This window comes from Protobothrops mucrosquamatus, unplaced genomic scaffold, assembly GCF_001527695.2.
Source record: "Protobothrops mucrosquamatus isolate PMUCROS unplaced genomic scaffold, P.Mucros_1.0 scaffold334, whole genome shotgun sequence".
In the NCBI taxonomy this organism is placed as follows: domain Eukaryota; kingdom Metazoa; phylum Chordata; class Lepidosauria; order Squamata; family Viperidae; genus Protobothrops; species Protobothrops mucrosquamatus.
In genome coordinates, this window is record NW_015386672.1 from 648,094 (window position 1) to 672,029 (window position 23,936).

The 23,936-nt window shown below is 40.9% G+C and overlaps 3 protein-coding genes across 6 annotated transcripts in view; 2 read left to right on the forward strand and 1 right to left on the reverse strand.

Moving 5' to 3' along the window:
- Window positions 1-4,214, forward strand: part of ZFAND6 (zinc finger AN1-type containing 6) — a 46,452-nt gene extending 42,238 nt beyond the window's left edge. For all 4 annotated transcript variants that reach the window (XM_015815283.1, XM_015815282.1, XM_015815284.1 and 1 more), the window contains 2 exons: window positions 1,847-1,960; window positions 3,073-4,214. In XM_015815283.1, coding sequence (XP_015670769.1) covers window positions 1,847-1,960; window positions 3,073-3,221 — 263 coding nt within the window. In that variant the 3' untranslated portion in view covers window positions 3,222-4,214. The remainder of the gene's footprint in view (window positions 1-1,846; window positions 1,961-3,072) is intronic.
- Window positions 4,215-8,586: 4,372 nt separating this feature from the next.
- Window positions 8,587-21,648, forward strand: FAH (fumarylacetoacetate hydrolase). Its single transcript, XM_015815300.1, has 14 exons — window positions 8,587-8,738; window positions 9,929-10,039; window positions 11,405-11,526; window positions 12,808-12,857; window positions 13,836-13,926; window positions 14,674-14,771; window positions 14,865-14,917; window positions 15,795-15,894; window positions 16,979-17,109; window positions 17,902-17,977; window positions 18,780-18,826; window positions 18,930-19,031; window positions 19,863-19,980; window positions 21,422-21,648. The coding sequence occupies exons 1-14, from the start codon at window positions 8,640-8,642 to the stop codon at window positions 21,496-21,498; spliced, it is 1,275 nt and encodes a 424-aa protein (XP_015670786.1). The 5' UTR covers window positions 8,587-8,639; the 3' UTR covers window positions 21,499-21,648.
- Window positions 21,649-23,225: 1,577 nt separating this feature from the next.
- Window positions 23,226-23,405, reverse strand: CTXND1 (cortexin domain containing 1). The gene has a single exon (XM_029284019.1). It carries the CDS (start codon window positions 23,403-23,405, stop codon window positions 23,226-23,228), a length of 180 nt encoding a protein of 59 aa, XP_029139852.1.
- Window positions 23,406-23,936: the final 531 nt, after the last annotated feature.

A 23,936-nucleotide genomic window follows, 5' to 3' on the forward strand; every position in this document is an offset into this window, starting at 1 on the left:
CGTCTTTTCTTCGGACTCAAATGTCATGAGTGTTATTTACCATTACCTGGGCTAACCCGAAGCTCTTTTTATACATCTATGAAATCAATTTTTGTTTTCCTCTGTTGGTCAAGAAGTTACTGTACCCATGCCTGTCACTTGCAGAATCTGATTACGAGACTCCCATTAGTCTATTGCACGGGGGTCAAGCTCGTCACGTGACGTGTCGCGACCTATCGTGACTTTTTTGGCATTGCTGGAGCTGGGGTGGGCGCGGCCTCCGTATGATGCAAGCGGCCCGTGGGCCGGTAGTTTGACACTCCTGGTCTATTGTATTGAGATGGTCAACAGGCTATTGTAACTTATTATATCGAAACTAGTCAATAGGATTATTTTTCTGCATGTGTTAGTTCCTCTGGAACCTTTTCTTATTCTGGTGCTTTAATATTCCTTTACTCTCTGGTAGAATGATTTACAGCCTGGATCCACACGATAGACTGATCCATCGTGTGCAAACCTGGTCACTTTTGTCTCTATGTTGTTTAGTAATCATTGGTATGATTAGCTTGTTGAATACAGGGTTTCCGACCAAGCAGTCAACGAGTTGCCATGTCAGTTAATTCTTAGCTCCTTTGCATACCACGTCCACTTGTCTGGAATGGCTGGTTTGGGTATAACTGTATGAATCAATGTTGGAACCGTACTTTCCTGGAATCCTCTCCTGCATCCCATTATGTGAGCAGTCAAGAGAAAATACGATGGGTCACCTTGGGGTGGGGTTGGGTTGGACTTTGTTTATCCTTCAGAAGTGAGGGCGATGTGAGAACAGATGTCAAGAATCTCTACAGGATGAAACGAGTGTCTTAAACAACTGCAAGAAAGGAAGAAGGGGGTAAAAAATGGAAAGAGCAATCTCAGAGGGACTTTGAAGTCCACAGAGCCTTCTGTCAGTTATTTGGAAATACAAAAAAATTAGACCTTTTAATTTGTTCTAATAATTTCAGTTGTTGTTTTCACCCCACCCCACCCCCAAAAAAGAGAGAAGAAGTTATGTTTCATTTTGAACAGCTACCTTGAGTTTCTCCTGCATAATAGCAAGGTAGACTATGAACGGAAGAGGGTAATGAATATTTTTTCCGGCAATGTCGTGGATATGTTCCCTTGTATTTATGGAAAATAGGGCCCCAATGATTTTGGAGATGGTCTCTTATCCCAAAGAACTGGGTGCTACATTCACAAACCCTTGTAGTGAGAAGGAAAGTTTTTTTTATGAAGATAGCTTTGCAACTTTTGCCAGCAGCCAATGCTGAAAATACCTATAGTTTTTTTTCACTTGCGGGTTACACACTGCCTGCTCCTGTTTTGTATTTGGGTTCCTTCTTTGGATTCGGGTAGCAAAACAAGGATTTGTGTTGATGACTGGCTTAATCTGAAAAGGTTGGTATTGAGTCATTCCTCTACAGCCACTTTTCACCAGAGCAGCATAAAGTTGCAGCTTCAATTCTTCATTCTCAATGTTACCTTTACTTTACAATGTCCCGGGACCAGCAAGAGGCTGGGCGGCCTTCATCTCTGGAGTGTATTCTGAAGAGACTAGGCAGCCTCTATTCACAAAAGATTGAACTGATTTCCTTGCACATTACAGAGGATTAAACTATTAGACGGTGCTTCTGATCCTTTCCAATTCTAAACAGGATTTTGAGTTGCTCGTAGAGAAAATGGAGTAGATGGTGATGATGGAATGGCAGAAGATCCAAGGTCAATTTCTTGGAGTTAAAAACCCCAAGGCTGTGTGGATTTGAACTGTGCCGAGTTGGCTTCCAATGTTCTGGCTGTATCCTGATCTTTCTCCATCTTTTCTCTTTAGCTTCAGCTTCAGATGGTGCAGAACCTTCCTCCGAAGAACAAGGCAAATCGTTTGACAAACCCAAACAGAAAAAAACTCGATGTTTTATGTGCAGAAAGAAGGTTGGTCTTACTGGTAAGTTCTCTTGCATTCAGTCCCCCGAACTGAACAATGAGTCTAAAGCAGGGCTGACAGTTCACAGAACAGTAATTGACTGATTAACCCAGGGGTAGGCAAGCTTGGCTCTTTTATGACTCGTGGACTTCAACTCCCAGAATTCCCGAGCCAGCCATGCTGAGGGGAAAGGGAGAGGTTTCCAAGCTGAGCCATGCTGGCTCAGGAATTCTGGGAGTTGAACTCTACCAGTCATGAAGGGGCCAAGGGTGCCTACCCTTGCCCAAATGCCTGAATTTTGATCACGTGATCGTGAGGAAAAAATATTTAAATATTTAAACCAGGGGTCTTCAAACTTGGCCCTTTTATGACTCGTGGACTTCAAAACTCCCAGAATTCCTGAGCCAGCATGGCTCAGTTTGGAAACCTCTCCCTTTCCCCTCATGACTGGCTCAGGAATTCTGGGAGTTGAAGTCCACGAGTCATAAAAGAGCCAAGGTTGCCTACCCCTGGATTAGCCAATAAGCTGTATCAGAATAAAAAAAACACAAAATGTACTACAATAATAAAACTATGTATTAGACAATACAGTAAAAGGCGTAACTAAAAGAAAAAAGTTCAGATCTTACTTATGTCACCCCTGAATTTACCCCAGTCAGATCTCTGTATGTAGTTCTCAGTTAGTTCAGAGAAAGAGTCGTATTATATGCAATTTGGGGCTTCTAACCACACGTGAAATGTAAGGATCCCACTAGGCCATAGGCCCAATCTGTGACCAAGAGATTGATCTATATTTCTTATACAGTAACATTTAAATACTACATTGTGTTATGTTCTCCTGGAAGTTTTCAGTCATCCAGGTCATGGTTGTCCCAAAGGAGTTTTTCCAAAAAGCACCTGGATTTTCTTGGTGTTTTTTCGTTGAAAACGTTTCGCTTCTCATCCAAGAAGCTTCTTCAGTTCTGGAGCTTCTGAACTGAACTGAAGAAACTTCTTGGATGAGAAGCGAAACGTTTTCAAGGAAGAAAAAAAATCAAGAAAGTCCAGTTGCCTTTTGGAAAAGCAGCTTTGGGAACTCCAGACCTTTTGCTTTCCAGAGACCGGACATTTCATCTTTTCTTCTTTCTTTCCAGGGTTTGAGTGCAGATGTGGAAACGTTTACTGTGCTGTACACCGTTACTCAGATGTCCACAGTTGCTCTTACAATTACAAAGCTGACGCAGCTGAGAAGATCAGAAAAGAGAATCCTGTAGTTGTCGGGGAAAAGATTCAGAAGATTTGAACTGCTCCTGTAGCTGGAATATTAAAATGTTTGACCCACCTGCAGATGAAAATTGACTTGAGCTTTTTCCTTCCCCTTTCACAAACCCACACACACATAAGCCTTTCATATTTTTTTTTCCGGGCCCTCGTAGACTTCAAGAACACAGAGGACAAGTGTCCAAAAGCATGCATAGAATTTTTTTTCCCCCTCCTTCTTTTAGCACACGACAAACCACTTCCTTTCTTTTCAGGGTGCTTTGTTTTTAGTTCCTACAGATGAAGAAAATAAACTCTACACAACTGAGTCCACTAGGAAGGTGGGCCTGTGGGAACTGAGGAACGGATACCATGGCTATAAAAGTATTATCATCTTTTTTTAAAACAAACAAACAAACAAACAACAAAACATCGAGTACAGAGGGCTTTCTCCAAGTTACGTTGGAAGGCATCCGTGCTTTTCCCGCTTGTCATACTAAAAACGTGCATGCATTAACCCAAGACACTTCTGTTCATTTTGTATATAGCGTTTCTTTTTTTTCTCTCTGCAGCACAATTTCCCCCATCTTTTTCCTCTTCGATAATGCCTTGTATGGCACAACTAGCAATCAATAACTGAATGTATTTAATCATTAAGGCTGCTTGGTTTCCCCTCCCCCTTAACAAAAATTTATACACATGTTTATCATAATAGCTTGTATGCACCCACTATCTATTTATGTATGCATCTGTTCGAGCGTGTCAGAGAGTGCTGAGATTTTAAAGCGTGCGTGATTTTTTTTTTTTCTCTTCAAGGTTATTTTCTAGGGTTTTTTTTCCCTTTCTCCTCCCCCCCCCTTTTATTTTATTTTATTTTATTTTCGTTTTCTCCAGCGTGCATGTTGAGAGTTTGCTTGCTCGCAAAGTTCCTGGGGAGTTGTGCTCATGGGGTCTTTTACGCGCACCAGTGCAAAGAATGAAGAACTTTTAAGTGTATTGTATTTATGTTCACCCACGTCTTTAACTTTGATTAAAATAAAATTTTTAAAAATTGGGATGGAGGAGTGGCAGTTGCTGCCTTTGGCTTGTCGTAAGAAGTAAGGGTGCATGCATCTCCTTCGGGCTTGGAAAAAGGATGTGACGAGAAGCAATTTGATGCAGTTCATTGTACGGAAGAAAAGCGAATTAGATTTGATTAGGAATATCGGTATCGACTTGACTCCACCTTGAGGAAAGCCCATTTAAACATTGGACTGAGCCAGGTGAGTCTGGATTCAGATGACATAAAGACACCGGTTAACCTGAAACAGTTCCGGTCTAACAAGACGAGTCTTGACTTCCTTTTTTCAGAGAATAAAAGAAAGAAAAGGGAGAATTTTGAATGGATATGATAACCTGCCCTCACCCTGGAAACCAATAGCCTCTCACTATATTAAAAACCTATATAGGAAGTCCTCAACTCACAACAATTCATTTAGCGGCTGAAGTTACAATGGTACTGAAAAAAGTTGTTTTCCACACTTACGATCATGGTCACGTGATCAAAATTAGGACGCTTGGCAACTGGTTCATATTTATGACGGTTACAATGTCCCGGAGTCGTGTGATAACTTTTTGTGACCTGACAAGCAAAAGTCAATGAGGAAGACCGGTTCCCTTACTAACTTAACAACTGCAGTGATTCATTTAACAACTGCAGCAAGAAGAATGGTAAAATGAGGCAAAACTCCGCTGTCTCACTTAGCAACAAAAATAGTGGGCTCAGTTGTGGTCATAAGCCAAGGAGTACCTGTGAGTTGAAATGTGAGCTTAAAACTAACGTGGTTAATAGGAAGGACGAGAGCACTGGACAGTGTGTGTGCAACCTTTTACAACTTTGGTGCAACTATTCGCTTCGGGTTATCCAGAGGTAGAGATGGGAAGGCCTGGGGAAAAAAAACAACGGAAAAATGGGGAAACGGTTCTTTTTGGGGTTTTGTTTGTTTGTTTGTTTTCAAAGCCCTTTGGAAAAAAACAGAAAAAAACCCCTGTTTCTTCCCCATTTTTTTCAGTTTTTTCCCAGGCTTTCCCATTTCTATCCAATGGTATCCTTATTTTTTTTCTTTTCACAGTTGCTTTTCTGCCATGAAAGAGCATATGGGAATAGGTGCGGATTTAATTTATTCTGACTTCAGCCTCTTTTCCTGGTTTTGTCTCAGCTCTGGAAAGAAATGTCTTTTTGATTTTTCTGCCTGAAAGACAAACACAGAATTCTCCCGATTTTTCTCCCTGGAGCTTTGAAGTCGTTGAATGCAAATCTTCCCGAATACAAGTCGTTGAATGCAAAGTCCCGAAGTCCAGTGCGTTTTATTTCTGGTGAAGAAAAGTCAGTGCTGAACACCTGATAACACTGGGGAATATCTTCCAAGCTTTTTCGCAAAGAGTTGCCGTCTAGTGATGTTCACCCAGGTGTGTCTTCTGGAATTAAAACAAGTTTGTTCCATTATTCTGTGGGCATCTTTTCAGATAGTTAAAAACGTTCTGGATTTGCAACATCAACGCATGTTGCTTTCTTTATGCAGGCCTTCCTCGACTTAACAACGGTTTGTTTAGTGACCGTTCAAAGTTATAACAGCACTGAAAAAAATGTGACTTAGGACCGATTTTCCCAGTTTACGACCTTTGCAGCATCCCCACAATCAGGTGATCAAAATTCAGATGCTTGGGCCTCTGGTTCGTGTTTGTGACTGTTGCTGTTTCCCAAGTCATGTGATCGACAAGCCAAGTCCATGGGGGAATCCAGATTCACTTAACAACCGGGTTACTAACTTAACAACTGCAGCGATTCTCTTCACAACTGTGGGGCAGAACTCACTGAACATATGTCTCGCTTAACAACGGGAAATTTGGGCTCAATTGTCGTAAGTCGAGGACTGCCTGTATTCTATAACAATTGACCCAGATCGTAAATGCTTTTGTTGAATTTGAACTTGTTTGTAGTAAAGGGAATCCAATTGCATAAGGACTTCTTGTAAGGAATGAATTATGAAGCTTTGCTTTGTTCTCTTTCTAGAAATGCATATTTGTAAGGAAATTATAGTCCTTTGCCTTAACAGGGATTCGAGAATTACAGAGGATTGACTACTTGCCTATGACTCTGTGTGTATTCAGTTATAGGTTGCAAAAATGTGGTTTGTTCATTAGCAGCCTTTCTAACCAACCCAATCTGCGAGGATCCTATATAATATGCCACAAGGGAAGCAATCTGCATGTACAGGGGAAAAAAAAGTTGCATATCACAGCAAGTCATTGTCTTGTTGGTTTGTTTCTGTCTTTGGTTAGGCCGAGTGAGCCAAACTATTTCTTGTTTGTAAAGTTTTTATTAATGGCTTTGCGTTCTTTATTTGAAATGTTAAACCATACATTAGCCGAAGAGCCCTGAGATTAGAAAATACCATCAGCCAAATTTCATTCTATGTCCTCCGAGGTCACCTGGCCTTTGGTAAGCGCCCCTCCAAGCAAAAGCACCTCCAAGTTGTAAACCTTCATCTTTAGAGCAAGCCATCCCTCCAGGATGATGGGCCATCACTCAGCTGGGCTGATGCATCCTCTAGAAACAGTGGGTTGAGTCTGGTTTATTAGCCATCATTCAGTCCATTACACTACCAAGCCCTGGCTCTGAAGGTCAACTAGCTAACCTGCATTAGATGAAAAAGAGATACTGAAAAACATAGAGGACAACATGGAGCCTTGAGGGACCCCATAGTCCAACCACCAGGAAGCATAGTAGTTATAACCCACTTCCTGGAAATGAGTATTCCAAGTAGGAGAAGAAAGTTTGGAGTAAGAGTATACCCCGTTACAAATCCTAGAACCTACTTAGAAGGATCTGGGGGTTGAAGTTACTGAAACCGCTGAAAAGTCCAAAGGAATCAACAGAGTCACACTCTCACTTTTGCTGGCACAAGTCATCCCTAGAGTGACATTTTTCTGTTCCATAACGGCCTGAACACAGATTGAAATTGATCAAGAAAATCAGTTTCTTCCAACCAACCTGGAGTTGATTGGCTGCTCCTGGCTCAAGGGTCTTGCCTAGGAAAAGAATAGATTCCTGATCTACAAGAGTTTTTCCTCCTCTAGATCCAGATTGGGTTTTTTTCTGAAGGTGACCTGAATGAAAGGTCAATTACACATTAATGAATTCATCTGTGGACATTTAAAAAAAAAACAACCCATAGTTTCAAAAGAACCTAGTGTCCGCACATGGAAGATTGCGAGAACTCTGCCTGACAACATTTAACCATCTTTCAAATGGAGTTGTTTCGGTCAGAAAATCTGAAAAGTACCATGCCAGTTTCAAACTTTTTATAATGTAGCATTACAAAAAGTAAGAATCTTAAGACAAAAGTTTCTTGATGGTTTGAAGTGGGGAGGGCGGGGAAGGATTTATTATTAAATTTCTACACTGCCCATCTCACTAATACAGCAATTCGGGGCTGGAGGCATCTCTCAGCCATCACAAATTCTTGCTTTTGATCTCAAGATAGATTACCTCAAAGTAAAAAAAGTAATTTGTTTACTTACCTCGTCCTGTGTGGAAAAGATTCCATAGGGCAGGTTTTGAATGGGGAAATGGGAATTCTCGTCCGCTTTTATAATAATAATAATAAAGTTGGAAGGGAGCTTGGAGGTCATCGAGTCCAACCCCCTGCTCAGGCAGGAAACCCTATACCATTTCAGACAAATGGCTGTCCAGTCTCTTCTTAAAAACTTCCAGTTTTGGAGCATTCACCGCTTCTGGAGGCAGGTTGTTCCACTGGTTAATTGTTCTAACTGTCAGGAAGTTTCTCCTTAGTTCTAGGTTGTTTCTCTCCTTGATTAGTTTCCATCCGTTGCTTCTTGTCCTGCCTTCAGGTGCTTTGGACAATAGCTTGACTCCCTCTTCTTTGTGATAACCCCTGAGATATTGAAAGACTGCTATCATATCCCCCCTCGTCCTTCTCTTCATTAAACTAGACATACTCAATTCCAGCAACCGTTCCTTATATGTTTTAGCCTCCAGTCCCCTAATCATCCTTGTTGCTCTTCTCTGTACTCTTTCTAGAGTCTCAGCATCTTTTTTACATCGTGTTGACCAAAACTGGATGTAGTATTCCAAGTGTGGCCTTACCAAGGCATTGTAAAGTAGTATTAATACTTCACGTGAAATTGATTCTATCCCTCTTGTTAATGCAGCCCAGCACTGTGTTGGCTTTTTTGGCTTGAATCCACTGAAGAAAGTTGTGGCAGAAATTTGGAGGCTGCAGATGTTGCATCATGTGCAGATCTGGTACTGTTTAACTTCCTGGTTTTGCAGACTGCAAATTCAGCGAGGGAGGGATAGAAGAGACGAAGCGGATTGGCTGTTTCACATTGAAAAAGGAGGGGCCCACTGTGAGTGTAGCAACCCAAGCAACATCTGGGAATTTCTTTCTCTTTGTGCATGAAAGATCAAAGCAGCATGTCTTTTATTACAGTGGACGAGAATTCTCATTTCCCCATTCAAAACCTGCCCTATGGAATCTTTTCCACACAGGACGAAGTAAGTAAACGAATTACTTTTTTTTTTACTTTGAGTTAATTGCTCTTGTTTTCCTTCTGAGTCTCTTGATCCGGATGGGTGCTGGGAATCCAATTCGGGCACTTTGCCTTGGGAAATTGCAACACTGCAAAGTCTTAACGATCAGGGGAAACTGTTATCAATGCTGCCATTAATTGTCAGGAAACACGCTTGTGAAAATCACTTTTAAAAATCGACCCAGACAGCTACTAATTTCCATAACATTGTAGCTGTTGGTGGTAGCGACTTAAATGATCATTGGGATAGTATCAAAGGATGTTAATTGATTGAGAATGCTAAGCCTAGACCACAGAACTTCTCATAAAGCTGTAACCTCTGCTTCGGTCTCCCCCTTCTGCATTCAAAGTGTCGAGTTGACATCTCTTTTCAATCTTCTCTTAACTGGTTTCTAATCTTGATGGATCTGCTAATAAAATACAGGTAGTCCTTGACATAACAACTTGACTTAGTGACCGTTCAAAGTTACAACAGCACTGGAAGAAGTGATTTATCACCATTTTTCACACTTATGACCGTTGCAGCATCCCCATGGTCACGTGATTTACATTCGGATGATTGACAAGTGGTTTGTATTTTTGACAGTTGCAGTGTCCCGAGGTCACGCAATCAACTTTTGCAAACCTCTGACGAGCAAAAGTCAACAGGGAAGCTGGATCTGCTTAACAATTGTGTTACTAATTTAACAGAAACTCAAAACTAATCCTCTGCTTTTTCCGGGAGAACCCAAATAGGGAGAAGATTTGTGTAAATATTAAATCTATGATTCCTCTCTGACAATAATAGCTGGCCAGCCATAAAGTCTTAAAGTGAGGACTAACGTGGAGGGCCATCAAGATCAGAAGCACCAGAGCAATTGAATTCTACACTGCACGTTATACATTAACTTTCCTGTTTGCTGAAGTTGCAAGCATTCAAGGGATGAGATATTTCAAAATTTAAAAAAGAGTCATCCTCTCCAACTCCAATTCTCTTTCTGTATTTATTTTTGATAGGGTTCATCTGCAGAGAGACAGAGTGAGATTTTTAATGCCACCCCCCCTTTCTCCCCAATTCAGTTTTGGGAGCTGTGGGTAACGAAGATTATTACTTTGGTAGATCGGAATAGCAGCTGAGAAATTTCTGCTCCTCGTGTATATTTATCTCTCTTGCAGCCAAGACACAGGATTGGAGTAGCAATTGGTGATCAAGTGCTAGACCTCAGCGCTGTCAAACATCTATTTGATGGACCTGTCCTTTCAAAGCAACGCCATGTCTTTGAGCAGGTATCTTTTTTTTTCTTTTTTCTTTTAGGAGAGCCATCTTATAGATCGTCTTTAGTCAAATTTAACTACTGGTGGGTTTCTTAGATTTTTCAGGGCTTGCCAGCATATTACTTCTTCTGAAAACCCTAGTAGTTGAAACATGGTGGTCAGCTACAGAGTTAGTTACATTTTGGTACCAGGATTAATTTTGAAGATCAGTAGAACAGTCTACCTGCAGAGGTTGTGAGCTGTTCATCTCTTAGAGGTTTTAACAAAGAGCTGGGCACCTCTTGAGGATGGATTGATGAGTCTTCCTGCAGAGGAAGATTGGACAAGATGCTTGCCGTTCCTTTTAGTTCTATAATCCTTTGATTCCACTGAGTGGGTTCAAATTTTATGCCAGCCCTTCTAGTCAAGATGTTGTCCAGGAATCTGGAAGTTAATGTTCATAATCTGGAGGATGATTGCATTGGAGAGAGTTATGTCAGGGGTCTCCGACCTTGACCACTTTAAGACTTGTGGACTTCAACTCCCAGAATTCCCCAGCCAGCATGGCTGGCTGGGGAATTCTGGGAGTTGAAGTCTACAAGTCTTAAAGTGGCCAAGGTTGGAGACCCCTGAGTTATGTAATAGCTTCGTAGGCAACGGTGCACTTCTATATGTTTAGATTCTGGACTTAGCAACCTTGGATGATCCCTTAAAAGCCACAATGCTTATGAGTTAAGTCAATGAAATAGTTCTTTGGCCTTTCTATGTCAAGGTCCCTCATCTTCATTCGTCTTGAAGCTACTGCTCTCAAGACTTACCCTCCCCATCAGGTCCACATTTGACAGGAGCAACAGAGATCGTGATAATCTCAGGTTTATCTCAACAAGCTAGAATGGAAGACTGTATTCTGGGAGATAAAGAGCTCCAATCCAAGATCGTGAAGATTTTACAAAAGCACTCCAGTGACTGCTCTTTAGAGTGAAACCAAACGTTAATTTTTTGGTGTCCTTTTCTCCTGTCCCTGCATGTAAAGAGCGCCGAGTCCCTCACTTTTGAGCAGGGGAAAGAGTTTTCATCTATCTCTTGTTCTATTGACTGACTGATGTAGGATCAAGTTCTTGAGCATGGGCCTTGAGAAAACTGACCGAGATGAAGCCTCAAGGAGCAGTGAATTTGTGCCTTCCCCAAAGAGTCCTTAGCTACCCCTCTGCAGATCCCACATTCTGCATGCATGACTAGCAGGGTATCCCGCCATGGTTTTCCATTAGTGTTGGAGTGGACAAATGGCTTCAAGGTTGCATATCAGGCTGGAATTGAGATCTTTTGGGGACCTGGTGTCCATATCCAGTATCAGAGCCCTGGAAATACATGCTTTCTCTCCTTTTACCTTCGTTGCAGTCGACCCTCAATGCTTTCATGGTGTTGGGCTGGGAGGCTTGGATGGAGGCCAGATCATTGCTGCAAAAGATTCTCTCTGACAAAGAGCCAACCCTCAGAGATAACACCGAATTACGCAAAAGGTACTTGAACACAGAACTGGAGCATGCACTTGGGGCTGTGCACGTACGAGTGGTGTGCGATTTAGTGGGAGTGCAGTAACAACGGTTTCCAAAAGGTCAGAATCAAAGATTTAGCTTGTTAGCTAGCTAGAATGTGCCCTTCAACAGCAATTCATTGGACAAGAGTAACAGTCTCCATCCACTGTTCTATTAACTTACTGACTATGACTTGTGCCATTAACCATCCCACTTGATTTTCTGACGGTCTGTAACGAGTAAGTAAGATTACCTTGATGGAGATATGCAGCTTCTATTGCCTAGGCCAGGGGTAGGCAACCTTGGCTCTTTTATGACTTGTGGACTTCAACTCCCAGAATTCCTGAGTCAGCATGGCTGGTTCAGGAATTCTGGGAGTTGAAGTCCACAAGTCATAAAAGAGCCAAGATTGCCTACCCCTGGCCTAGGCCCTTCATTGGCAGATTTGCAGGGTTGATGTCGGCCATGCTAGGTACACCTGACCAATAAATCAACCCCAAAGGAGGGCTTAAGCTGCTTTTATTGAGATTGACCATTATAACAGAATCTTGCAAATTTTATTGTGCTTCCTCTCCCTTCTTATACTCCACTGAATTAGAGAAATATCTGCCGAAGTCGCTTCTTAGTGTTATCTCATAGTTCTTCTGGACTATAGTATAAAAAGCAAAAAAATATATATAAAAGCAAAAACATCTGGTAAGATCGGGAAAAAAACAATAGGCCATACCTATATTAAGTGTTGTCCACCACTATATAGTTTAAGCACTATGTTGCAGCAAATGAGAGAGATTTGGAAATGGGAACATTAACGAGTAATTTGTGCCCTCTAAGCTTGGTTGTTTTCTTGCAGATGTTTTCTTACCCAATTAGGTAACATAATCAGTGCTAGAAGGGAGTAGGGTTTGCCTTCTAGCATTAGTGTTGTTACTTAGTTGGGTAACGTCTGCAAGAAAACAACCAAGATACCCCAAAGACGCTTTTCCACGAGGCAACTGGACATTCTTGTTTTGCTTTGAAGATGTTTCGCTTCTCATCCAAGAAGCTTCTTCAGCTGTGATTGAGAGTCTCCACAGACAACCCTGAGCTATAAATATCCTCTTCTATTGGCACAAATGATTTATACTTTAAAAGCCAAGGAAACTTTGAGGCCATTCATCCTGAGTTAGTCTAAATCCTTGTATTAGTGGTAGAGAGTGAAGGAAATGTCAGAAGAATCATTTCTTGAGAATAAAAATGCCTGTCCTGCTTCCTTTGCTTTCTCCCCAGAGCATTTATACCGCAAGCCTTTGCAAGAATGCATCTTCCAGCTGAAATTGGTAAGTTCTTTGAATGGATAGCCTCTCTATAGTTTGTAACCACATAGGAGCAAACTGATCAGATTCTGAAATCTGCCACTCAAGCGCCTTTATAAACGAAATGGCAAACTACTTTCCTGTGCATAAAAGAAGACTTGAACCTGGTCGTCTTCTTGTAGAGTTAACATTTTGGCTTGCAAGGAAAACTATTGGAGTGTTGTGTTCAGAAACGGAGACTGCTTCTCGGATCTGACTTGCTGAAAGCAGATTTGAAAGGGGCTAAAAGGATGTGCCTTCCTACATACCTCTTACAGTCAGTAATGTCAATGAAGCGGAAGAGAATTATAAACCTGAAAAAGTGTTGTTTGGAGGGGTGAGTTTGGACAAGGATGCAAACACAAATATAAGAATAAACAAGATATTCCATTGAAGAACGCCAGAGGGCAGTGGAAGAATTGTATTTATTAAACGTTCCTTTAAAAACAAATAAATACATGTTAGTCATTGGAGAAGGGGGGAAAATTCCAAACTTATTTTAAGACATTGATTGTTTGTTTGACTGATTAATTAACCAATATCTGCCTGTCTGTATGGATCTGGAAGTCCCATAGGATCTGAGCTTTCTTATTTTCCACAACCTTTTGTGAGGTATGCCTGCCTCTCTGTCTGTCTGTCTGTCTGTCTGTCTATTCATCCATCCATCCATCTATCCATCCATCCAGTGGTGGAATTCAAATATGTGAACAACCGGTTCTCTGTGTGCATGCCACTTCCGGAAGTCCATTCTGGGCCTGGGCAACAACAAATTAGCTACCGGTTCTGCTGAACTGGTGAGAACCGGTTGACTCCCACCACTCTATCTATCTATCTATCTATCTATCTATCTATCTATCTATCTATCTATCTATCTATCTATCTATCTATCTATCTATCCATTCATTCATTCATTCATTCATTCATTCATTCATTCATTCATTCATTCATTCATTTTCCTTCTAGGAGATTACACAGATTTCTACTCCTCTCGGCAACATGCTACAAATGTTGGAATGATGTTTAGAGGAAAGGAGAATGCACTGATGCCCAATTGGTCAGTAACTGTCTTTCCCTCTCTGTACACGATATGGGGGACCAAATTTATTGGATTGATTTGGGTGAATATCTGCAGTAATTTATTGTCTGCATTTTAGGTGCTTCATTTTCAAGGGGTTGACCTTTTGTTGGGACCAGAACAAAAAGTGGAATAGGTGTAATGTAATTATACTTCAAACTTAATCGAATGGAAGCTGAATCAGTGTTCTGAAAATATCAGTTGGATAGTAATTTGCTGTCCACTTTGTGGACCACAAAAAAGAAATCAAGGGATGAATAAATAAAGAAGATTTGGGGACAAATTTTAAATTTGTGTGATACACAGATTGTGCGGCTTGAATCTAGTTATCTGTCTCTCTGTCCAGTTAATTTTTATGTTCCCTCCTTCATGGTTTTGGAGTGACTCACAGCAAAATCCTTTAAGAATCATCCCAGAAAACATTGAAAGCAACAGAGCCTATAAAATCTTTAGCACTGTTCCATAATTTGGATGTTTCCTTTAAACTGCAGTCTCTCCCCACTGAATTTGGAAGGGCAATGAAGAGAGTACAGTTGTCATGTGGGTGGGAAATTATTCCACAACAAGGGCAAGACATTGGTGAAGAGACCTGTTCTGGTCCTTATGGTCTACGTGGAACAGATGTGCAGATTCTACCACTCTCAGACAATTCCACAGATGGTGAGAATGTGCCTCCAGAGATTAGAACTGAGATATGCTTTTAACACATGATCCATGTTTTCCAAGGTTGCACCTACCAGTTGGGTACCATGGACGTGCTTCCTCTGTTGTTGTATCTGGGACCCCAATCAGAAGACCAGTGGGCCAAATGTGTCCTAATGACAGTGAGTCTTTTAGGTTTCTACTTGCAGTTTTCAGTACTTAATTTTTCTTGTTTTAAAGAAAAGCCACGTTTACGAATTCTGTTTAAATCGCAGGTAAAAGTCCCCTTGTTGCTGCTTCCAAGCGTTTGGACATTGAATTAGAAATGGTGAGATTGTATTGTCTTATAGCTTCTTCTTTCATTGCCACTATCACCCCCTTTCCCTTTTTTTGAAAAAAAACAACCCTTTCAATTAATACTGGGGTGTCAAACTGCCGGCCCGCAGGCCGGATACGTTATGCCGAAACCGCGCCTACTCCAGCTCCGGCAATGGGGGAAAAAATCGCAATATGTCACGTGACGTGGCGAGTTTGACACCCCTGAATTAATACATGCATGCATGCGCGCGCGCGCGCGCACACACACACACACACACGGCTACAACTTGATTTAAAGTAATCAAAGCAATAAAAATGTTAGAAATTCTTGCTTAGATATAAAGTGTACAGTCACCATGTGCTTTACTGCTTAACTGCTTTACTATAACAGGAAACAGGAAACTCTACTTAGGACAAAAGAATATAAGAGTATATACCATAGATGCAAACTTTTAAATACTGCCCTCTACTGGCTGAATGCCATTGTATTTGTTGCACAAAAATATATTCCAGCAATGAATTCCAACAAAAAGCATTTGGTAAACACTGCAATTTAAAGCAGCAAGAGAACAAAGGGCATCCATCTATGAGCAAAGTAAAATTATATAGTAATTTCTGGATCCTCTTCAGTAGAATTTACTGGAGAAATGTAGGGAAGAGAAAGAGGGTTTCCAAGATCCAGAAAATTGATTTAAGGCTGTTTCCAGAGCTGGCTAGGCAGGGATTACAGAAGAGGATCATAATGGAGATTTTGCTTCACTATTCCATTGTTGCCTGTTGAGGTTTCTCATCAAGAATTCTCAAGAGCCCTTCCATTTTGTCTCGAGGTCAGTTGTCTGATGTGCTTTTCTGATACGTCTGACAAAGTTTTCCTTCTACCTTTCCAGGCATTTTTCGTAGGGCCTGGAAACAAGCTTGGAGTACCCATCCCCATTGGTGAAGCTCACAAACACATCTTTGGGATGGTCCTCATGAATGATTGGAGTGGTAATGAACCATCGATCTTATTTCTTTGATAGTAGACAATATTCTAACATAAGGCAGAACAAATCTTCTGATTTGCTCAAGATTTGCCTGGAAGATTTGGCTTCCAGATTTGGCTGGAAGGTGGGCGGCTATATCAATGAATGAATGAATGAATGAATGAATGAATGAATGAATGAATGAATGAATGAATGAGAGAACAAAGTGAAGTAGAAGACCTAACTTCTATAACTGACAGATGGATGTAGAAGTTACTGTAGTTACTAGTTCATTTGACATCTTCTCTTTTTTAAAAAAAAGAAAATTACAGTATTTTATTAAAAAAAATCTTCTGGAATAGAGAATGCGGTGGGTACCAGGAAAAATATCTAAGGGCACAATGCTTATATCTGTGTGAAGAGTTAATTAATAATTGTCCCGGAAATGCCAGTAACATTTTAAAAGCTTACAATACTGAGACATTTAATTTTGGTGTTATGGAAAATCCCCTACTGTGTCTAATTGCCATCGACTGTGTTCAGGTTTAATACCAAGCTATTATTCTGACTGAAGATTTTTAGATAGCACTTAATTTTTAAAATTATATGCTATCTAGCAAAAAAGTAGATAGAGAGGGCTTAGCGTGTTCTAAAAACTAACAGAATAACTGAGTTGGAAGGGACCTTGGAGGTCTTCTAGTCCAACCTCCTGCTCATGCAGGAGACTCTATACCATTCTGGACAAATGGATGTCCATTCTGTTCTTAAAAACCTCCACTGTTGGAGCACCCACAGTTTCTGGAGGCAAGTCGTTCCACTGGTTAATGATTAATCAGTTGTTCCGCTGATTAAGTGGATCTACGCAGTCAGAAGCAAGCACCCCTAGATTAAGTGGAGCCTATTTCTAGGGATCTATAGAGGTTTGGAAATCTTCAAACATATGTGTAACATGTGCTGCTCTCTGTGTGGATCTATGTTCATGTTCTTTCTCTGATAAGATGGATTTATGGAACTCAGAATTCAGTTGCTTACAAACAGATTAGAGTTTTTAGACAAGATTTTGATGATTTCTTCCTGAAGGTTTCTCTTTCTCTCCCCCTCCCCTTTAGCTCGTGATCTTCAGAAGTGGGAGTATGTCCCGCTAGGTCCATTCCTGGGCAAGAGTTTTGGAACCACTATCTCTCCATGGGTTGTCACCATGGAAGCCCTGATGCCCTTTGCACTGCCAAATCCTATCCAGGTTGGTACAAAGTGTAAACACATGAAACTCCACCCTGAACTTCAAAGTAGTCAAGATACCAGACCCTACCACTTTGGGGAGATACTGTCTCCCCAAAATTCGGTTTAGCTTCATTCAGTACACTAATCCAAGATGTGTTCAGACATATTCATGTGCACAATACAATGGAGGTTTCAATAGTACCTAATTAGCCTACTATTAACATGTAACTAATACTTTGATATGAGCTGCAGCATTTTTCCCCCCTTACTCTGATGTTATTCTTAACCCTGGATGGAAAGCTAAATAATTCTATGCTTGAAATATTGATATCCTAAATTATAATTAATACTGACAAAACTTGGTGCTCTGTTTTCGGCATCTGAAGCTTTTTAAACCATTATCGAAAATTGTTTTATTGTCAGACAAAGGATCAGGACCACCTGTTATGTTCTGCTTAAGCTGATTTATTGCTCATGTCAAGAATCTAGTTAACGGTCAGCACTAAATTGGTTCTAGATAAGAGCAAACGGAATTCAAGAGGGCCTGGAGTTGGGTTACTTGTGGGAATGTAATGATTCCAGGCTGATTCCTCTCTTGACTCCACCCCAGATTCTGCCTGTCCTTCTCCTACATTTATACAAATATCACTTCACTGAAACAATGTAATGTACCAAGAGTTAAACAATATAATAAAATGGAAAAGAGGTACTTTGGCTGGCTTCTGCTTCTGACTGTTGCATGAACCATCAACGATTAGCACTCTAACGACCCAGTTTGCTATTAGAATGACATTTCTTATATTCTTTCAAGGACCCCAAGCCCCTGCCTTACCTTTGTGATGACCAGCCTTATACTTTCAACATAAACCTCTTTGTTGCTATAAAAGGTAGGTACGCTGTAGTTCCAAGTCAGTTTACAACTTGTGGCGCTCCAAAGGAGCAAATTCATGAGACCATGACATGCGGTTTGAAAACATGGATGATACAATCTTGTTGAGAATGTAGAAAACTCTCCTCTATCCAGGCAGTTGATCTGACCTGAGAGAGATCAAGATTCTTGCTTGGAGCTACCTCCATCCTGTGACTCCCTAGATATAGGGCAGACCCTTTGAGGTAGTCCAGACAAAAAAAGCACAAACCATGATCACTAACACTACCTTTATTGTAAGGTTGCAGTAACAGAATCTTGCAAATCTGAAAATGTTTCTCCCCTCCTTTTAATTCCTAGAGAACTAGAGAGGGAACCTTCTGAGATGCTTCCCACGCCCCTTTTTCTTGTGTGGGCTGAGATTCCTTTTGCATGATGGCTATCTAGTCTCAAGAAAGGAGAAAATTTGTAGCTCAGGGTTGAAGTGAGGGGTCCTTGGTGCTCTCTGAGCTGGGTTGTTTTCTTTCAAACATTTCATTACCCAATTAGGTAGCATTATCAGGACTAGCTGCTTGTCTACACCATTGTTCTTCCTCTTGTCTCCCAAGTTAATTCCCATGCACCATTACAATGTACTAGACATTATGTGAATTTCAGAGGGACGTCATCAGTGCCCAATAGTTATGAAAAGGAAAACATCCTGCAAATGTAATTAACTTGTGCTGATGCAGATTAAAGTTCCCTGGTGCATGTGTTTGATCATGTTCAAAATTTAGGGTGGGCTCAACCTTGGTCCCTTAATAGTCTTTGCTTGCTTTCAGGAGATGGTATCAACAAGCCAGTAAATATTTGCAGGTCAAACTTTAAGGTAAGAGAAAATGTTATTCTAATCTAATCTCTCGTATAACCTATGGAAAACTGATGTCGGTTCATTTGTCTATATGGCTATAATTCTCCTCCTTGATACACAGCACATGTATTGGACCATGAAACAGCAGTTAACTCACCACACTGTTAATGGTTGCAACCTCAGACCAGGAGATCTTCTGGCCTCTGGAACTATTAGTGGACCAGTAAGTATTGAACTGATCATACCGTTATCCAAAATATTTGCATTAAACTTTTAAACCTGCTGTGAGGAATCTAATCTCCATAGAACTAAAGCCACCCAGGTTTTCAGTCTATTCCAAAATGTATCTCAATAGGTCCTTGGTAATCTCCAGATTCAGGCAGATCAGTAATAAACGAAATGTTCGGAAACCAACCCACAAACTCGGAGGATGAACATTCACCCTCACCAGTAATAAACATTGGGACATAGAAGAATTTGGGAACCGCAGCTTTCGGCATTAGGAGTTGGGTTCCCTGGAGTTGTGTCAAAGTATAGTAGAGAAAGAGAGAAAGTGCCCTCAGAACTTCATTCCTTGTTATGACTAGTGGTATAGCAAGGAAAGATGGCACCATGGGACGTGTAGTTCTCCAGGATATGTGTAGTAACAGCCATTGCTGTAGGTCCTGCCGCATGCTTTATCAAGATTGGGTTCTTCCCAATTCTTCACTTTCTGCTTAGAGAAAGTAACATAGAAGATGGAAGATAGAAAGAGTGGTAGGCTTTTCTACCAGGAAAAAGTAGAATTTAGATATAGCTTAACTTATTCTTCTCGGCAGTTTTTATTCTATCACGATTCTGAGATTTTATATGCTTTAGCTAAAAATAACAACACCAAAACGTTCTCTGGGCTCTCTCATCTCTCCCAGATAATAAAATATTAAATGATGGTCAAGGATTGACAGCAGTTTCATTCTTCAAATCCCAGCCTTAATTTCTGCAAAACAGAGGCCAGGGCAATAGTTCCATCGCCAACTGATGCTCAGTTTTCTTGTTCCGGTTTCTGCTTTTGAAGGAACCTGAGAATTTCGGGTCCATGTTGGAACTGTCCTGGAACGGGACAAAAAGTATCGATCTGGGGAATGGTCAGTCCCGAACATTCTTGCAGGACGGAGATGAGGTCATTATGACAGGTAAGCAAACATGAATGGAGGCAGGGAGAACAGCTGTGCATCTCTAGCTTGGGCTGGATAGGAGAAGGCCTAAAAGAGGAGAAACATCTGGATGGGAAGAAAGAAGCTGGTATGAAATCTTAGGAAGAGTTTATTCATCAATATTGGGGCCAGGATGTTAATTCATGGGAGTTCTGGGGCATGTCCCTGAGATTTCTGGGAACTGAGATTTTAATAGGGCAGTGTTTCTCAACCTTGACAATTTTAAGGCATGTGGACTTCAACTCCCAGAATTCCACAGCCAGCATAGCTGGCTGTGGAATTCTGGGAGTTGAAGTCCACATGCCTTATAATTGTCAAGGTTGAGAAACACTGTAATAGGGGGTCTCAGCCTGTGTCTTTTCTGGTTTTTGAATGAATCGGATATGTTTTCATGTTGCAAGATCGAATCTGGGTCAGCCACCGGGATAAAAGGCTTAGTCTTCTGAGCTTTCGGATTCATGCTGGAACCCATCAAGGAACTTTTCTCTCCTGGAATATGTGCTTGGGCTATTCTATGAGTCGTATTTATGTGGTTCCTTCCCATTGGTTGGTTGGTGTGGCTGTTGTTTCCTTGGGCTGCCAAGCTCTCAGCCCCTGAGTACTTGATAAGCTGGCGATAAATCAGCATTCCTATTGACTGACAAGGGGTCTGTTTCCCAGGCTTCCATCATTATTCATTCCAGTAGAGAGAAATTCCCTGCGGATGGGCTCCAGCACGAGTTCCAAAGTTCAGAAAATTAACATTCTGGTTCCAGTGACCAACCCAGATTGGGTCTTGCAACGTTATCCCGGGACACGTATATTTGCCTTTATTCACGTTTTCATGTTGTTTGCTGCCCAAGATCTCAAGTGGATTGATGATTGACCCTGTAAAGAAATATTCATCCATTTTGGCCTCTGGAAATATTGATTCTGGTTGCAGCTTGGGGGTGGGTTCGTTCTCTCTCAAAGTCATTGTTGGCATGTTGAGTAAAAAGCTGAGCTGGATCGCAGTTTTTCTCGTCAGTTAAATTTATAATATAGTTGCAGGGATTGGGGGAAAACATGTTTGATTTGTTCCACATGCTTGCACTTCTTTGATCTTGTTCTCTGGTGAAACAATCTCGACTGTTAATTCCTAAGTAACCTGATTCCAAATAGGTACAAACTCTCCATGCTTATTGTTATGTAGCCAAAGCATAATCTTCTACACTCAAGGCAGATCAAAGCAATTTGGGGAAATTCAGAATTTTGGCCAATAGTAATCATCTTTCAGATGGAGGAATATCCCCTCAAACGTCTGGTTTGTGGCCGCAGAATGAGTAGGCTGAGATGGGAGGAAGGGAAGTGCATGTAAAGGAGGGGATGTAATGGAGTATACCAGAAAAGGGCAATTTTCTAAAATTGGTTAACAATTGCCGATATGATTCTTTTTTTCCAGGGTACTGTCAGGGGAAAAGTCACCGGATTGGTTTTGGTGAATGTTGTGGAACAATCCTCCCTGCCAGAACCATCTAAGAGGGTGTCCTTGACAAAACATACAAAATGGAGAAGTTTGGAGCTATTTCTATCTTTGTTTGATGTAAAGAAACATACATGTGTTGATTGCGGTTTTCTCTCTCTTTTTTTTTTAGTCAATGTTTTTAAGAAACACTTTTTGGACACTTACAGATTTCGGATTTCCTGATATTTTCTTGGCAAATATATTTTAGGAATGCAAGAGCAATTGTGTCCCAAATGTGCTTTTTAAAAAAAAAGACAACTGGACTTGCTTAGTTTTTCCTTGAAGGCGTTTCGCTTCTCATCCAAAAAAGCTTCTTCAGTTCTGAACTGAGGAAGCTTCTTGGATGAGAAGCAAAAGATCTTTTTCACGAAAAAAACAAAAACAAAGTCCAGTTGCCTTTTGAAAAATCAGCTTTGGGACAACCATGACTTGGATGACTGAGAATCTTCATAGGTCTGGTTTCGTCAGCTCATTCTAAAAAAATTCCATCGTCCTACACAGGCATGTTAGCCATGTAAGCTAGCTGAAAAAAAAATGTACTGAATAGTTCTATAAAGAATTACATTATTTGTCTATTCTTACCCCCAACTTCTTATCCCAGCTCTATACCAGCCAGTTAAGGCTAATCAAGCATCAGATGAACATTTGACTCGTACTGATTTATGTTCCAATAAATCTTTAAGGGTCATAGAATTTCTTTTGTTCACCAGGTTCTTTCACCAACAAATTGCGTATCATTCGTACACTTTTTTCTCTTTCTCCCCCTTCACATGTTTTGCCTTGGTTTCCCCACATCTGTTTTCTTTTTCTGGTGACTTTCATCCTCCCTACATCAATGATGCCATTAAGGGTGTATTTAGATTTTGTACGTCTCTTAGGATGGCATATTTTTTCATTAAAGAAAGAAGAAGCAAAAGTGGCCACATAAGGCTGATATTTGATGGAGTAAAATCCTTCCTCCTTTCATTACAAGTTTTAAGTATTCTTATTGTTAAAAACGATCTCACTGACCAATTTACCCTAGGATTTGTGGATTCACGGCAAGTGTATAGTATGATTCCACTTGAAACAATGACTTAAATCATAGGCGCATAACCTGAACCTGTAAATCCTTGAGAGTGGCTGAAAAAGACCTTTCCATAATTGCTACCAATCTTTAATTCTATGGAAGATACACAGAGACTAAGCCTATTAGCTGGAACTAATTAATATAATTTCATGAATACTAAACTGACATGAATCCAGAAACAATTTTTTGAGTTTTTCGTGGATCGCATACACCTTTTGCCCTACATGGGATGACACTGCCCAGGTCCCACTCAAATGCTAAGCAGTCTGGATAAAGTTGCACATATTGGATTTAAACGCAGCCAAAGTTGTTAAGTAGAGATTACTCTAGAGAAAGCTTGAAAGAGAGTTCTAGTATCGAAAGAGCATTTGTGCTACTTGGTGTAATAGAATCATCATAGTCGCTCTCATTAAAACCTGGAAGAGAGAGAGAGAGCGCGTAGCAATAGATCAGAAGGGCTGAAGACTTCAAGTAGATCTGCAGGGAGCTGTAATCAGTGTGCTCTCAAAACTTCACCGTTGCTGTGAGCATCTTGGTGTGAAGAGGAGTTATATTTAGTGCTCTCATCCTGGGAAGGTGGCCTCTGAAGCTGTGCTTTCTTGCACCAAGTCCTTGGTTGGTCCAACGCGTAGAGGGCCTGGGGGCCACCTTGTCCCCAAGCCCTCATGTCGGTCAGTCATCCAGGTGCTGCTCCTCCCACGTGGATGTTGGGATGGCACTGTAAGGGTCCATGATCACTTTGGCACAGCGGATAATCATGACAATGAGAAAAAGGCAGAGGAAGACAATGCATGCCAAGGTTAGTCCTTTATCCACATCGACAAAGGGTGGTTCAGGAGATGGTGCTTCCATTGTTTGTGTCTCTCCACATCAGGGTTAATTCCTGCTGCTACCATGATTTTTTTACCTGCAGGAAGTGACAATATTAGATAAGATAGATACGATAAGATGTCATTTTTATACTGTGGGCACAATGGCACACATCAAAAATGAAATTTAGTTGCCTGCTCTCAAAGTGAAACACATACATGACCTAAACATACACCTAATCATACTATGAACAACATATGTATAGACCCACATGTCTACATATACATAGCAAATAAATATTAACTATTGTCCGTCTTGAATATATAACGGAAGGAGGAAGCTTTAGAGTTCACAAGGTTAATACTGTACAGAACAAAACTGTGACTGAATCTGGATGTTCTGCTTCGGATACCACAAAGCCCCCTCCTCCCAGAAGGTAACAAGGAAAACAGGTCGTGAAGAGGATGTGTAGCGCCCCAGACAATCTTACGGACCCTGCTCAAGCAGTGCTTCTGTGCTATGTCCTGGATGGGAGAGAGGGAACTTACAATGATCTTTTGGTTAATTGAACAA